The sequence below is a fragment of the Festucalex cinctus genome, chromosome 9 (assembly GCF_051991245.1).
Source record: "Festucalex cinctus isolate MCC-2025b chromosome 9, RoL_Fcin_1.0, whole genome shotgun sequence".
Taxonomy (NCBI): Eukaryota; Metazoa; Chordata; class Actinopteri; order Syngnathiformes; family Syngnathidae; genus Festucalex; species Festucalex cinctus.
This window is the reverse complement of record NC_135419.1, coordinates 9,425,238-9,441,946: the sequence shown is the minus strand read 5'-3', so window position 1 is coordinate 9,441,946 and position 16,709 is coordinate 9,425,238. Positions and strand designations below refer to the sequence as shown.

At 39.8% G+C, this 16,709-nt stretch overlaps 1 protein-coding gene across 3 annotated transcripts in view; it reads left to right on the top strand.

Moving 5' to 3' along the window:
* Positions 1–16,709, top strand: part of tnmd (tenomodulin) — a 61,011-nt gene that overhangs the window by 41,350 nt on the left and 2,952 nt on the right. For all 3 annotated transcript variants that reach the window (XM_077531172.1, XM_077531173.1, XM_077531174.1), the window contains exons 4-6: positions 3,028–3,135; positions 9,937–10,087; positions 11,475–11,581. In XM_077531172.1, the coding sequence (XP_077387298.1) occupies positions 3,028–3,135; positions 9,937–10,087; positions 11,475–11,581 (366 nt within the window). The remainder of the gene's footprint in view (positions 1–3,027; positions 3,136–9,936; positions 10,088–11,474; positions 11,582–16,709) is intronic.

Below are 16,709 nucleotides of genomic sequence, written 5' to 3'. Positions count from 1 at the left end.
AAGATCTCAATAGGGTTTAGGTCAGGTCATGTTGGCAGCCACATCATTGAGAGGCCAATTTTTCTTTAGTCTAGAGCAAAATGCATAATAACTGTGTTCATGGGTGGTGTTTACTTTCTTTTGGTATTTTCGTAAATGGGCTCAGGTAGAAATTGGCGCTGTCGTGAACAGTCGACTTGATTCCTCTATTCCCTTTTAAATTCAACTCTGCTCAAGGATACAAAAGCAATTAGATAATGAGATGAGCTTGTGTGATGTAACAGAGTGGCACGGCCTTGTTTTTAATGTGTGTCCCCCCCCAAATGTTGAACTGAAAATAGGTTGAAAAGAATTATGCAAATCACTGCAGTGTAACTTTTTTAGAATGTGTAAGACTTGCTGACATTGCTTTAGATCTTTCCTCCCAGGATCTGAATGATGCATACTGTTACGTGCTCCATCCTGTTGAATAGGCGCAGATGAGCGTCTCGCAAATGGCTACCAAACGGACTGCTATCCCCCCCTTTCCTCGCGCCAGCTCTCAAAATGACATTGCTTTTCCATTTCTCATCCGTGTGTTAATGTGTCTTTCTTCATTTTCTGGTTGACCAAGCCCAGTAATCATTGCATCTCATCGCAACATTGCCCTTTTGCTTCCCCGCCCACCGCTCCCCCGATGCGGCGTAGCCAAATTAAACAGAGACTCATCACAATAAAGCCAGGCATAAACATCATGCTTCTGTGCTTGAGACTATTATTGTCCCGACGCAGATGAAATTACAGGCGGTCGATTACAACCAGGCTTCACATTGTATCATGTCATGTGCGGCTGCTGTCTGTTTTCTAGGTGACGGCACCTTGCCAAAAAAATAAATAAAAATCCACAATGCAGACCCAAAGGCCGCGCGGTCAAGCTAACTGATTGAAATGATGTCACGGCAATCGGCGCGTTGCCGCAATTAAATTTAGAAGAAAATCAAGTTCATTTCGGCGCCATACGATTTTCATCCGATTGCCACACGGCGGCAGATGTAGATCCTGCTGTCTGCTCTAATACAGTGTGATGAATGAGCAGCCCTCTGCAGGAAATAAATTGGATATAATCTGATCTTGTGCGCCTCTTTCAGACGCCGTCTCGGCTGAATATGTTAGATTAACATACAATAGTGTGGAGCGAATTAACAGATCTCTCTCTGTCGTGCGCGCTGAGGCTCGGCGTGTCAGACTGAACAGAGCGCCCGGTGGAGAATCACCGCCGCGGCTGCAGACGGCGACTTCCACACTTGACTGCACAGATTAAGAAGGCGAGAGCAACCTGTGACTGGCTAATTCAATGGGGGCACTCTGCAGAAAACACTTCATTCTCCAAGCATGTCACTCAACTCTCTGGCGTATACGCTATGAAGTGTTATACAGGCACGGCAGAGCAACCGTGCCATTTGTCTTGTGTTTCGCTGAAAAGCGGGAGCCCTGCCGCATTGGGCGAGAGTTTGAGATTACGTAAAATGAAAAAAAAAAAAAGTAGGCAAGGGCCTACTGGAGTATAACTGCAAATAGCGAAAAACCCAAGTAACTGACAATTGCTTATATTAATAGTTTAGACCATATATACATATAGGGCAAACTATTATCAAAAGTGTCATTTAAAACTACCTTTTACGACATTACCCTTTAAAATGGCTCACAGGTTATACATATTTTAGATGTTTATTATATTTCAGATGGATAATTCAGTGGAGGGAAAAATTGTTTTGCTAATTGTATGTGTTGGGCAGATTTTTACGACATTCCTTCCAACTGTGCTCATCCTTTCTTGTGTTGCAAAGAAAACGTGATTGTGTTTGTGACTATATTTAAAAAAATTATTAATTTTTAATAAATGTGGCCAAATCCTAACACACACCCTAACATTCTAACCCAGTGGTAGGGAACCCTGGTCCGTGAGAGCCACTGACCTGCCTGTTTTCCACGTCTCCCTCCACCAGCACACTTGATTCATGAACAAGATCGTTATTAGGCTGCTCCGGAGCTTGCTGATTAGATGATCATTCGAGTCAGCTGTGTTGGAGGAGCGAGACATGGAAAAAAAGCAGGACAGTGGCTCTCGAGGACCACGGTTCCCTATCCCTGCTCTAACCCTAACCTTACCATTGCAACAAAAAATATGAAATGCAAACCTACATCGAACAAATAATCTGATTTAACGTACAATAAATGGTCTGAAAACTATTTATTTTCTACAAATGATGTATCTTTTCTCATGCCCTATTGATGCAAGTGAAGTGACAATGAAATGCTGTACTAGATAGCAGAAGGTACAGTTTAGCTTTTGCCATGGTAAAAAAAAAAACTGAATAAAAGTTTTGTGTTGAACTTGACAGGCACCGATTTCACTTCGAGTGAATTCAGTTGCAATCATTTCAGTATGGACGCCTTTTGTGACGTTTTGTGAGACTTTTTCTATTTGCTATGCCGTTTCCTTTAAAAATGTGCAATGTCAAAGTTGTGTTTGGGTGTTTGGGACACCCTGACTGGTTGCCAGCCAATCACAGTTGTCAATAGTTATTTTGTTAATTATTAATCACATTCATGTTTCACCAATTGTCTAGCTAGTACTAGGAAAATAAATTGGTGTCAAGCTACAGTTATACAGTATGTTAGCTAGCAAGTTAGCCTCAGCATGATGAAGTGCAGTTCTAATAAACACAATTTCAAATAAATGAATGAAATCACGTTATTTTTGTTTGGCAAAGTGGCTTCTCTGGCTAATCCATGTTAGTTCTATGGTAACACTCGTGCCTTTTTACATCTATAGGGCTTTAGAGAACACTTCATCGGTTGTGTAACTCGCTATTAAAAAAAAAATAAGATGTAAAAGAACACATTGCGTATTAACCACTCCAGTTTGGATGATCCTTTCAAATCGACACATTTCAATACAATTGCCTGGGTGCTGATGGGAGATGCGCATCACAGTGAGTTAATGAATGAAAGATGTATCCGAATTTCTGAGCAAGCCGTCCCTCCCCACCCCTCTTATTTTCAAAGGGACTCACTGGGATCCGCTTTGCCGAACATCAGAGGTGCTACATCAGGAGCCAAACCAGGACACTGCCCACAGCTGCAGAGGCGGAGGCTGAGGACGGCGACTTAGAGGTATGCGTCCCGCGTAGCCATGCAGAAAGTTGCCGCGCATACTGAGGGGAAGATAACCAGAGTGGAACACTGCGGGCGCCTCGCAGATCCTCAACCTGTCCATCGCCATCCTGTCCCTCTTACTGGGCTTTGTGGTGCCTGTGCAACTGTCAGCTGCCCACAACCCCACAGCCTCTTTGTGGCTCACATCAAATAGTGTTTGCTGTCAATCCTGAGCCAATATTAATTTTTAATCCTGTCCTCCAAAGGCTCCACTCGGATAGCTTAAGGGGGGGGGGGGGGGTCTGACTGAGAGGGATGACTGTAATATGCTATTTTTTTTTTTTCTTTGTAATAGACATTTTCTTTTTGGAAGTCTCCTCTCAAAGTTTATATGGATTCATTTGACTTTTCTGGGTGTTAGATAGCTGCATAGTGAACTCTGCAAAAGAAATGGAAGGGATTCAATCAATCAAAATCCCCATTTTTTTTTCTGTGTCACAGTGCAATTCACTGAGTGGGCAGCGTGTTCAAAGAGAAAATCCACACTCTTATGCGCTCATTTCCATTTTACCTTGTAGCTGAGAAGAAGAAGCTGGCAAATACGCAGCAAAGACACTCCATTCAAAAACACAGTCAGCCAAATGTCAGCACAAGCAAAACTTAAGTCTCAGTTTTTTGCTTTTTGTTTTCACTTTAAGAACACAAGCTGCAAACCAAAAACCAAACAGGCTTTCGCTTTCCTCTCATCTTCATGTAAGATCCATGTTTACAGATATTAATTGCTGTTCCAACACCATATGTGCACACAATTTGTCTTTTTTGTCAGCACTTTGAAGTGTAATTGGCTGAAACGGCAGCTCCAAAATGAATCATCATAAGCCAACCAAGTGATCGGTGCGAGATATTGGTAGCTTTGAGTATGACTGCCATGAGGATGATTCTGTTCCATGTTCAGTAGAATCCACATTTCAGATGGTGTTCTTAAGCCATGGCACAAAGTGGTAGCCATCATATGATATAAAAGTGTGAATCGACTGGAGTATTACGAACAGTTGTGGGAAGCAACAAGTACAATATTTTTATTTCTATCAACTTTAATTTACTTCCCAAATGTTATACTCAGCCTTAAGTACTAGCTTTGTTGTTTCAATCAAAGCTTTCTAGTTATAAGTCATTATAGAAAGGAGAAAATGTAGTAAGCAGTAAATATGACGATGGCTAAGATTTTTGCAGGGAATTGTATGGTGGTAAGTACAGAAGCGTTGATCTGCCATTTTTTCATTGGCAAATATGTCCGAACGTATTTGCTAATCTGTTTTAAACGTCTCATATGTTTAAACGTGCTTGTAGGCTAAATTTTGCCGTTTTTTAATTAGCAATTTTTTATTTTAATTAGAAAATTTTAAATAGGCTAAAATCTTAGCATTATTTCCCATAATGCCATGGGGTACTTGAGTTGCGCATGTACGTTTTTTTTTTTTTTTTTTTGTTTTTTTAAATGTCCCTTTTTTTAAGCATTCAGTCTACATTATATCAATTTCTTTGAAAATTAAGTAACTAAACATTGTTCATTCACATTTTTTATGATTTATTATTTTGTCTGCACTGCATGATTTCTATTGGCCATTTTTTCCCATAATGCCACTGGATTGGCACATTCACAACCACTGGCATTATGGGAAAAAATGCTATGGAAAATGCAAACGTTTTTAGTATTTAGCCTACAAGTACTTTCTATCTCATTTGCAAGTATGTTCGATCGTACTTTTAATACGTTTAAACGTATTTGCAAATATGTTTGAATGTATGTTTACTCCACATTGCCAATTCCATGATTTTATAATAAACAAACAATTGCCCTTGTTACTTCATTAACATACGTTAAAAAAAAAATAAATAAATAAATAAATAAATAAAAAAAAGTCCTTAATTTGATCATGTAGTAAAATCACATTTTTCCTTACTTCTCCTTGTAATAACATTTAATCATATGTGGCCAACATAATGGCCATAGTCGAAATAAGTAAATTTTCAAAGGATTTTTTTTCATTCCTCTATATGTCAAGTTCAATCACAAAAAAGTTTTTCCTGGATCAGTCAACTTGTATGCCACTGTGTGCTGCTGCTAAGGATTTTTTTTTTTCTCCCATCTTCACCCTTCGTGGCACAGGAGAGCTGAAGTAAATATTATCATGGGGGCTGTGTTTAGAAAATATACAGTGACCTTGGCCTGACCTCACCAACAATAGACAGAAGCCCCTGAACCGTCCTCTGTGAGAATCCTCCCACGTTTGACCTGCCGAAGCTCAGCGCAAGTTCCTTCTCAAGTGGTGGAACACATGAAGCTCACAGGGGTTAAAGCCGAGCACTAGTGGCTCCTCGCACAACCCAGCCGCAGGCTCTCAGAGCGGAGGGCTCAAAGCAACCACGGTGGGCTTCACAGGCGCGCTGAAAAACAATGGAAAAATGGTGGAGAAACTGCAGGCGACTGATAACAAAATCCAGCCTATACGAGGGCACCACCAGGTGACAAACATGAATTGTTTGCCAGAGTTTTCCCCCCGCCCCTCCCTTTTCAATTTGCCTCTTCCATGCCGCGTCTGAGGGAGTAATCCCTGAGCTTCATTTCACTTCGCCCAAACTGACACACAAGTCGCCTTCCGCCTCCCTCGCTGCCTTTATTGTCCACGGATGCTGCCTGCTCCATTTAACAGTCACTTAATATGTACGACCAACGCTTTGCCCACCATTCGAAAACCTCCCACTCAGATGGCTGCGAACAGGAGTGAATAGCAAGCCAATATACTAAAGTCGCGCAAGAATAGCGATGAGAGAATCAGAGCGGAGCACAACACCACCATAGAAAATTGCGTGATGACAAAGTATCGAACAAAGTAGAAGAAATCCATTGCAACAAGAGGCTACATGTAGGGTGAATATCACACTCAATCCATGCTGGTGAAGCATACACATCCAATACAAGAGCTAAAAAACAAATTATAGTTTAACATTGTGTGGTTAGTAATGTCGAGCTGCAATGTATTCACTAACATGTGCTAAGTTGACATTTTGTATTTATTTATTTTTTTACTAAGGAAAATGTTCTTAGTCTGGGTCTGTGCGGAGGCGTTTAGAGGATCCCCATACAAGGGAAGCAAGACAAGTGCTCTCAAAAAGGTCATTTCAAAAATCTAAAAAAAGAAAATAATGTACTATGGAATCATCAAAAAACTAAATTAGCAGAAGTCCAAAACAACAGATACAAAGTAACAAACAATTAGACTAAACTCACCATGACCAGGCAGACTCAGGCTATCTGAACCAGTCGCTAGGCAAGCTCAAAGAAAAGCCTCCATAATCTTTAAAAATAATGTGGTGTGGCCAAATTGTTCTTGTTATAGCTTGTGACAGGTCTGCACCCAAAGCAATAAGTTATCAGGACTATCACAGATAGCTAACAGTGCCAACTGGCTAGCACTGATTTACAACACAACTAGCTGCTATATGAGCTAGCCTAGCAGCACCTTAAGCTGCTCATTCATCTTCCTTGTTGTCCCGGCAACTGGAAAATAGCCTAAACTTGCTCACATTAATATTGTATAATGAAAAATATTTGCGTTTTCTTTTTATTAATAGCTCCATTTAGAGGCTGGAGCATGTTGATTAGGATGCACAATATTACGATGAAAGATGATAGGGGGAGTACACCATTTAGGAGGAAAAAAAACACTCAAATGCAATTGAAATAAACCATTTGGATAATTTAATAAATAAATAAGAAATGTGCTTATATTATATACAATTGCCTGGATCCCAGTCCAGCTTGTACACTGCCTTTCACCCAAAGTCAGCTATGATCAGCTCCAGATGGATAGAAAATGGATGGATGGATTATATTAAAAATACAGTTTCACATTCAATGATAATTAATTTCATTAAAGTGCTTCTATAAATACCATACCATACTGGAATATCACAGAACATGATACACTTTCCATTGACCTTGTTGCTAATATGGTTGCTAAGGTGGCAAACAGCAGAAATGCATGCCAAAAGTCATGAATGCGTGGGAGTAATCTTCAAGAATAAATAAGTGACTCGTCATAACTTCATGGATATGATATTGCAGAGTTGAAATGCCGCTGTAGAGGCGAAAGTTGCCAATAAAAAAATGTCAACTAAAATTCATGGCTTGGCGCTGCACATTAAAAAAAATAAAATAAATAAACGAAGCTCCTGGGTGTCATGATAAAACATTTGTTGATCTCTGGCAAACATTAAACAATGTGTCATGGCCAATGTTTCCCCAGTTGGCTTTGTGTAGAAGGCGAGGGTAAATTCATTAACTACAGTACAAGCGGCGCGTAATTAAGTCAACAGCACTGTAGGCGGAATATCGTACATAGGCAGGGAGTACACATTACAAAACAAATCATCATTATTTCCAAGGTCTAATAGTTGATTTAAAAAAAAAAAAAAAAAAAAGGTTGCTTGTCTTCTAGTAACGCCTGATTAGTCAATCGTCAAATGAAAAAGCGTTTATAAACCAAAAGACTGTCATCATGTTGCTTTTGTTCTTGTCAACTGGCATTTCGAAATCCCTGCCCCATGCTAAAAGGCTGACCTTTTTAGCACACCTCCCTCCTGGCAAACCCGACCTCGCCACCTCCCCCTTACAAGTTATTGCAGTCGTTTCTCAGCTGTGAAAAAATCGAGTCATGTTGCGAGCCACGTGTCGCGACCTCCATTTACTTTACACTCAACTTGAGCGGTTAAGAGGGCCAATTAGAATGGGTTGTTTGTGTTCCTCAGCTTTGACTTTGATATCTGAGAGCTGACCGACTTATGTCATATGGTGAGTTGCCAGCATGCCGGTGAGTCAAACAAGTTACGCCCTCCACCATAACCAGGACACATCCAGTACTCGGGCATATTTAGCCCAATTGCAGCAGTTCATATTTAGCATTCATGCACATTTTATTTATGTATTTATTTTAGGGGTGTCAGGTGATTAAAATTTGTAATCATAATTAACTGCATGACTTCAACAATTAACTCACGATTAATCTCAAATTTTGCATCTGTTCTTCATTTTTCAAGTTTTCATACTCTTGCTAACGTAAAGAGGGGGATGTTACTAATAGAAATATGGCTGCATCTTATAGTCATTGATACATCCATCCATTTTCTTGACCACTTACTCCTCACAAGGGTCGCAGGGGATGCTGGAGCCTATCCCAGCTGGCTTTGGGCAGTAGGCGGGGCCAGACAATCGCATGGCATAGTTATTGATACAGTAATTTCAAAATAATTCACAAAATTGAGTTAAAATTGAAAAGATGTACTATACTGTAAAAAAAAATGTGTGATATTGATTTGTGTTGAGATAATTTTTCTGCCACTAGATGGCATAATTGCATTTGTAAGACGTTTGTTAGCTCAGTGCATTTTTCTTTTCATATTAAGAGCTATTTAATCTTTAACATGAAGAAACTTGTGAAATTCTACACATTTTTAAAGTTGTAAAATACAACTTGACCCCAGTCTCCACAAATATATGCAAAGTTAAAGCGTTAACTAATTAATTAATCACAAAAAATTGCATAAATCAAATATTAACAAAGATGATCCTTTAGCTGACAGCGGAAGTTAGCACAGGTTGTGTTTGAGCAATAAAATAAAGCGTTTAATGAATGTTTCCGTATGACATAATATTTGTTCATGTCAAACTATTGGGGCCATTTTTTGTCCATTTTAAATTATGCAAGTAATTAACTGATTAGAAAAAGAGGATGATGACCATGTGCAGTGGATAAAATTTTTTGAAGACGTCCTCATAACATTAAATGTGGAAAAAAAAAAAAAACACTAACAGGTGCACTTTAAATTTGGTGGGCAAAACATGTTGATTAAAAAAGTGTTTTTAATTAAGTGATTAATCGTGATTAATCAAAATTCTAAGATGTGATTAATACTTATTTTTAATGTAACCACTTTGCCTCAATATACCATCCGCACTACACCACTGCCCTCTACTAATTTTGGCAATAAGAAGAAAGTGTGTCAAATCCCCGATAAGTGAAGTTGTGAGCTTTTTGCTACCAGAAGGTCTCAAACTGGCCTATTTTTAACAAGGAGTGACAGGGCCAAAAGGGGATACAAGGCGCACAGCCCGATATTAATGAGTCCTGCTCCAACGATAGCCCCAGGATCCAAGTCTAACTAATGTGCAATTAAGTTTTAAACTGAGGGAAAATCACCTTGTAAAAACATTTGTCAAGTGAACTGTTCTTCTGGCTGCCTAATTAAAGAGGGACTTGCAAGTCTGTGTGTTTATTTACATATACATGAAAATAAATATGTGAACTGTATTAGCGCAAAACATTACCCAGTGCCTGTCATATGTCTCTATTAGACAACACTGACATGTAGTCGCGATCATTAAGCAATAATAGTTTACTTTACAGCTCATGAACTATAATACCAACAAATTAAGCTCAGTGATGGCGATGCCAAGCGATGCATCGCGAGGAGGAGACGAAGAGAAGGAGGAGGAGAATGCAAGGCTTTATTGTGTCTGTCACATTAAACGATACTGCCGCCACACGCGCAGTAATGAAGATCACTTGCAAAGTCATTTGAAAGTCAAATCATCACTGTCTGTGAATTTCAATGATGTGGAATAGAAAGAGCATGCTTCGGGCTTGATGGAGGGAGGGGGAGGAGCTAGAGGGTCAGGCAACAGGAGTCAGGAAGTTGGTGAAGGATTAAAACTATGAGGCTCACGATGGGTGTGCGTTTGGTTGTGTGTGCGAGCAGGTGGATGCCTTGGATACCAAAATGGAGGACTCCCTAGTGTGGGTTCCCACCGAGGAGCCCGTCGTTGACCCGGCGTTCCTCTTCCAGTCTAAGATCTGGGAATTCTGCCAGGAGCTGCCCATCCACTGGATCCATCCTTCCCCCCTGAGCGGTGAGGCATCGGGGAAGGACGGTGGGGTGGGGGGGCTTCTAAGATTAAATGCGCACTTTTAACACACGGCCTGGTGGGTGTGTAGAGCCACAAGCTATGTGGATAGTTTATAAAGGTCACTTCATTGAATACGCATTCAATGATTTGATTGACAATCTAATTTTAATTGGAAAAAAGATTATCTATTTTGTGTCATTTTAGGCTTAAAAACATATATACATATATATATATATATATATATATATATATATATATATATATATATATATATATATATATATATATAGTGTTTGGGGAATATAAATCAAGCAAAACAAAAAATCCACACATTTTTATACATCTAAGGTGGCGGCCATTTTGCCACTTGCTATTGACTGAAAATTACTAAATGATATCACAGTGCCAAGGGCTCGGGTAAAGGCCAATCACTGCTCACGTGTTTTCTGGGTTTGGTCATGTGACAGTGAAAAGCTGGGCCATGATTGGCCCTTAGGCACTGTGGTGTTATTTTCAGTCAACAGCAAGTGGCAAAATGGCCGCCCCCTGTGATGGATAAAGACGGTTGGATTTTGCTGCTTAATTCTCATTCCAAAAATGCGATAATAATCAGAATATCATGCTTAGACTATTTGGGGTGCGCATAGAACAAATTGTGAGATTTTTATTTTTTTTTTATTTTTTTAACACCTTTAATTAAATACTGTCGGCTCATTATGAATCATTTCGCTGCATTTCTCCATTATCGTCATTTTAACTAGTCAAAATGTTTCAAGTTTCACTTAGATATGTACTGTTATATCTAGTAGGAATGTAATGATATTCAAACACGATATTGTGGGGAGGTTGGCGATATTTAAAAAAGGTCACAATATTGTAAAAAAATAAAAATAAAAGACAATATATAAAGGCACAATATTGTGCTTTTGCACGTAACGGCAATGCATATAAACCACCTTCCATCTCTAATAACAATATAGAGGCACTTACTTGTTAACGCATGCACACATTGAGTTCCCCTTCATCTGACAATTGGTGTAGATTTTAAACATAGAAGGGCCAAAACATCCCTAATGAAAATTAAATTGCACTTTAAAAAAAAACTAGCCACCAGAGGGTGCTAGAACTGCACAAATGGAAATCAACCTGACTTTTTTAACAGATGTGTTCCTTTTAAATATCGTGAACATGACGACAATGATATTGTGGCAGTTTGAATATCACGATATTGCTATATTGCCTTATCATTGCATCCCTAATATCTAGTAATGTTATTTAATGCAATTCCACAAAAACATACATTTGTAAAGATAAAACGTGCTTTATCTCGATTACAGTAGTATGAAAAGGGAATTCTCATTTTCATACTCACTTTGTGTTTGTGATTCAGATTCAGAGATGGAGGAGGAGGAGGTAGAACACGTGGACGCCCCCGACACCGAGGTGAAAGGTCACCGTTCCGCCCGTGAGGTGGAGTACCCTCCCGTGAACGACTACGTAAGTGCGCTGTGACATCCGAGGAAGCCGTCGCCACTTACAGTCGAGTCACTTCAATTAGCCACGGCTCTGCCTCCACTTTGTCCGCATATAAATCGCTCGCTAATTGATGTTAAAACTGACTTTGTGCACCAGAGGGCACAGCCATTGCTCTATATATCTGTTTAAGTCAGGCCAGTTCATTGAAGACTCGCTTAATGTCCCTCCATTAATTGAGAGAAACATCCAGCCTCTCCAGGGCAGCAAATTGTGCCTAAAGCGCCCCTTAGTGCCTTTTCTCACTTTGCAGTACCACGCGTCACGCAAGGAGCGTGCTCAAGGTCACAGATAAGTTCCATTTATTAACAACGCTTTAATTATCAAAGTGCACGACTTAAAGGGGGAAAACGACAGACGGCATATTTTTGCCGCGTCGCATCTAAACCACACAGCAGTGCAGGATTAATTATCCGAGACTCTGTGAGAGAAATATTTCAGGCAGCGACATAAAGGAAAGCGCACTACAAACTATAACTACACACACGACACAGCACAGCACGGCACATTTATCACTTACACGCGAATGGCCACTAAAGCAGCGGCGCTGTCTCCTCAGAGCCGTGCGACACATGGGCAGAAATGAGACTTCCTATAATGGTCACATTTATCAGGACCGTCCCAGAAACACTTCTCAATACTCCTTGACTCCTATTTGTGAGAACAATATGTTCCTTCAAGAATTTAGTAGGGAAAAGTTAGACTACAATAATTTGTCATATAGTGCTAAGGGCTCTTTATTTACTCGCCTGCAGCTTAAGTAATAGCTGTCAATGAGGAAGGCCTCTAATTGAACAATAGAACGTTGGTAATAATATTAAGTAAGTTCTTACACAAATAACTGACTGAATAACTAACCGTGTTGTAATACAAAATAAAAAAAAAATTAAAAAAAGTGCTACTACTAATAATAATTGTGTACAGCTATTCTAAATATGCAAAGAGAGAAGGAAATATTTACAACTAACACAATTACGGTCACTTCAAAACTCTGGTGAATAAATCTAATCCAATTTTACATTAGAAGCTTACAACAGTTTGCTCTTCCTTTGGTTCTGAATGTTGAGATGTGATTCGGTTGCTGTTTAGTGCAGGGGTGGATCTAATTGGTGCAACACAGGGCTGGTGGCCACCCCAAGTTTTGTTTTTAAGTTCATCCAATCCACCAGAAAATATAAACAATATATAATTGCTTACATGATTGGACTTGATGTTTAATAAAAGTGGCCCTATATCCTTCCATTTTTTTGTATGCGGCCCTCAAACTAAAACGTTTGGACACCCCTGATATATAACCTTGACACAAACGACAAAAATATTACCACTCACAAAAATAATGTATGTCAGCTAATTATTGGACTAATGCTAATTATTTTATGAGTAGTAGTAGTAGTAGTAGTTACTAATTACTATAATTACTATATTAGTAGTAGTAGACGGTCTCCTCGGTTTGAGATATAGTTCTGTTCCTATGGCAGCAACGCAATAACATGCCGTAGACCATAAGTAACCTAAGCTAATGAATTATTAAAGTAATCAGTACAGTAAATATTTTTCTGAAAAACACTTCTAGGCCATAAATATAAAACATCTGGATTGACCGGCAACCATTTCAGGGTGTGCCCCGCCTCCTGCCTGAGGCTAGCTGGGATAGGCTCCAGCACCCTCACAACCCTTGTAATGAATAAGCGGTTAAGAAAATGGATTAACAACCAAATGAAAAACAGACCAACAAAATCCTTCAAAATTCTTATTAGAATAAGAAGAACCATGACACCCAACACCAAAACACAATCTGCTGCAGGTACAGTTTCTCAGTGTATGACTCCAGATGGGCAAAAGAAGTCAACATTTGAGTGCAGCTTCTCCTCCCAGAGCACATTTGTAAGAGATGATACCTGTTTGGGTCCCGGCGACAGGCTGTCAGATATATGGCGATGACCTTTAGCACGGCTGCACGTGCATCACACTCTGTGTGTCCCAAATGGAATAACTGCCACCGCACAAGGCTGAGGGGATGGCGCCGCTGTCCTTGACCTGTATAGCAAGGATGGGTTCACAAAATGGGCAGACCGTAAACATTCAGTGGTAGCCCCCAAAACATTAAATTTTTATGTTATATTTTTAAAAAAGAAAAGCTTATAAAGTGTACGTACTGTAGTATCTGTTTGTTGGGTGACTTTAAGGGGTGTGGCCTAGTGAGTAGGGACGTAACGATATCCAAACATCACGATACGATATCATGATATGAAGGTCACAATACGATATTATCACGATATTGTGGGAAGGTTGGCGATATAAAAGGTCACAATATTGTAAAAAATGAGCTCATCCAACAAAAACACACAAACATTGTACATTACAGCAATGAAAAATATAAAAATATTACAAATAATATATATATATATATATATATATATATATATATATATATATATATATATATATATATATATACATATTGTGGCACTAATAAAAGCATAACAATAAATTGATTAAAAATATTAATGAATTAATTATTTAATGTATAATTATTAATAGTTAATAATTTAATAAGTACAGTAAATAGAGTTCCTCCACATATTGACTCTGTTCTCAAGTATATTATGTTACCCTTCATCTGACCATTATTATATAGATTTTAATCATAGAAGGGTCAAAACATGCCTTGTGAAAATTAAACCGCACTAAAGAAGTAGCCACCAGAGGGTGCTAGAACTGCACAAGTGAGTGACGTCATTTGTGAGTGCTCTCATTTTGCATGCTTCTGACTTTAAAGTACTGAAAATGCATTACATTATGTCAGTTGTTGCATTTTGGTTTTTGCTTTACTCGCGGCGGCGGTATCTGAAGCTATACACACAAACACATGTTCAAGCAGAACACTGAAAGTAAGCTGTAGCGATACAAAGCTATCAGTGCTTGGATGCCCTCGTATAATTCTTTACAGGAGCGCCAGAGCTGCTTATCATTGGCGAGTTTAGCCAAATAAATTGCTCTCGCCTTATTCAATTACATCCACCTTGGCGAGACGCAGAGTTGTGGCGTTACGCTTCACGAAAAGCAGGATAACGGCCATGAATGTTATCGCGCATATTTTTCATGCGAGGTCAAACGCTTAAAAAAAAGAAAAGACGGTGTTTGTGTATCTGTTTGTGTGTGTTGAGAGGAAAAAACAAAGGGGAGTGGTGCTTTCATTTGTTACATCTTGATAGAAAATGACAATATGCTAAATGTTAACTTGCCCTGTTGTTCATCACGGGTCAAGCTACGTGTGTAGCGAAAACTACTACTACGTTTTCATTCAGTTTTCCAGCGGATGAAACTTTGTAAAACCCACAGGGGAAGAACTTTCCCCTCACTGAATGGCTGACACATTTTTTTTGGAGGTGTATGATTGCACAAGCTAGCATGTGCGCTCAAATCACATGTAGCAAAGGGAGCTAATGGTTCTTGCTCTTCATTAACGCTGCTTATTTGTGAGCGACTGCCTCAGATTTCCCAAGGTGAGCCATTCTTATCACCGCAGCGTTCCCACTAGAGGAGCCGACTCAAAGCCGCAGTGATTAATATGTGCCCCCCGTTTTAAGAGGCTAGCTCTGATTAATTGTCTTTAAGGTACAATGCTGCCTTTTGGCTGTTTGTTTGATTTGTTTTCTGCTGCGCCGTCATTTGAATAAAACATTTTCTCTTTTGCCCAAGCAGTGTCCCCATTCGTTGTGTGAGAAACAGATAAGATAATCATTGGTCCATTGACGGGTTTGCTGTTGTTTCCATAACAGATTGTTGACAGCCAGCTGATGACCCTGAAACTTGACTGAAACAATAAATCATTAGAAGTCTACCTTAGTGTGTCATGGTGATAAATCAAACGAGCCTAAACAAGATATCTGTCGCAGCATTTCTGTGTTTTAGACCTCGTAGTTTTGTAGTTTTATTCGCTTTATCAGAGCTCCCATTGGAAGCCTCCAAGAATTGGTCATGACAAAATACTGTTTGCTATGTCGCTCGCTGCTATGACCACCTGCTAACCTCAAATGTGTGTACTCAAAATCAGTCTATGTCAAAAAGTACAAGGCTAATCTTAATCATAAATATGTCAAGTATATGCCAAAGCATACAACTTGACTGTGAGAAAGACATGCTAACCACTATGTGAGTCTAAAAATGAGCGGTTTTGACAAAATTAGCATTTTGTGCTTTATCCAAACGTATTGAATAGCATGACTTAGAATCAACCGCCGAGATAATCCCAGAAAGCTTCACTGGGCTCATTTCACCTACCATTGGTAGCCAGAGTTCGAGGGAATGTCTTGCGCTACTTAGCAGCTAGCTAGCAAACGAGCTTCGACTGGCTACTAGTAGTCGCTGCTAAGTCAGCATAAGTCTGCGGAGGCGAATAAGCTACATTTCTTTCAAGTAATCATTCTCATGAAGGGATGACGAGGTAAGGCGGAGAAGCCATGCTAATTGCTAAGCTAACGTAAGACTGACATAGCTAACGCGTTGAATTAAGTGCGAAAGAGAACTGGAAATTAACTTAACTATCGTTACGGTGTACGTCAGCCAGAGTGGCCTATAATCTTAAATTATTTGTTTGTTTTCACAACAGATTCCTGATTTATGATTTGGACTTTTGAGGTCTCAACGCATTGCGTTGCCGCCATTTGCCTGACGTCGACTCGTCCCACAGAATGTGGCAGCTTTTTCCACAAGTGAAGTCGGCGCGGGCTCAGAGCGACACGGCCTGATTGTCTCCGAGGAGCCATTTACTAAAAGAGATTGAAATGTGGCGCAACATGGACCGAAGGCGGTCGAGTTAAGTGGCACTTCTCCGAAGCCCATTAGGCGTTGCTCTTGATCAAAGGCCCGGGCCCTGCGAGTCTTCCAGGGCGTGAAGCAGCCAGCACAATGGCGAACGCCAGGGGTCATTAAATCTACCTAATTTACCTTTCGTTTGGGCTCCAATTGGCCCCTCTATAAATTTAGAAGCAGCCAGCGAGTGCAAATGAAAGAATCCTTGTTAGGCCGTCATTAGCCTGCTAATTGCTTTAGGAATGTGATACGTACTTATAGTCAAGGTCAGGGGGAG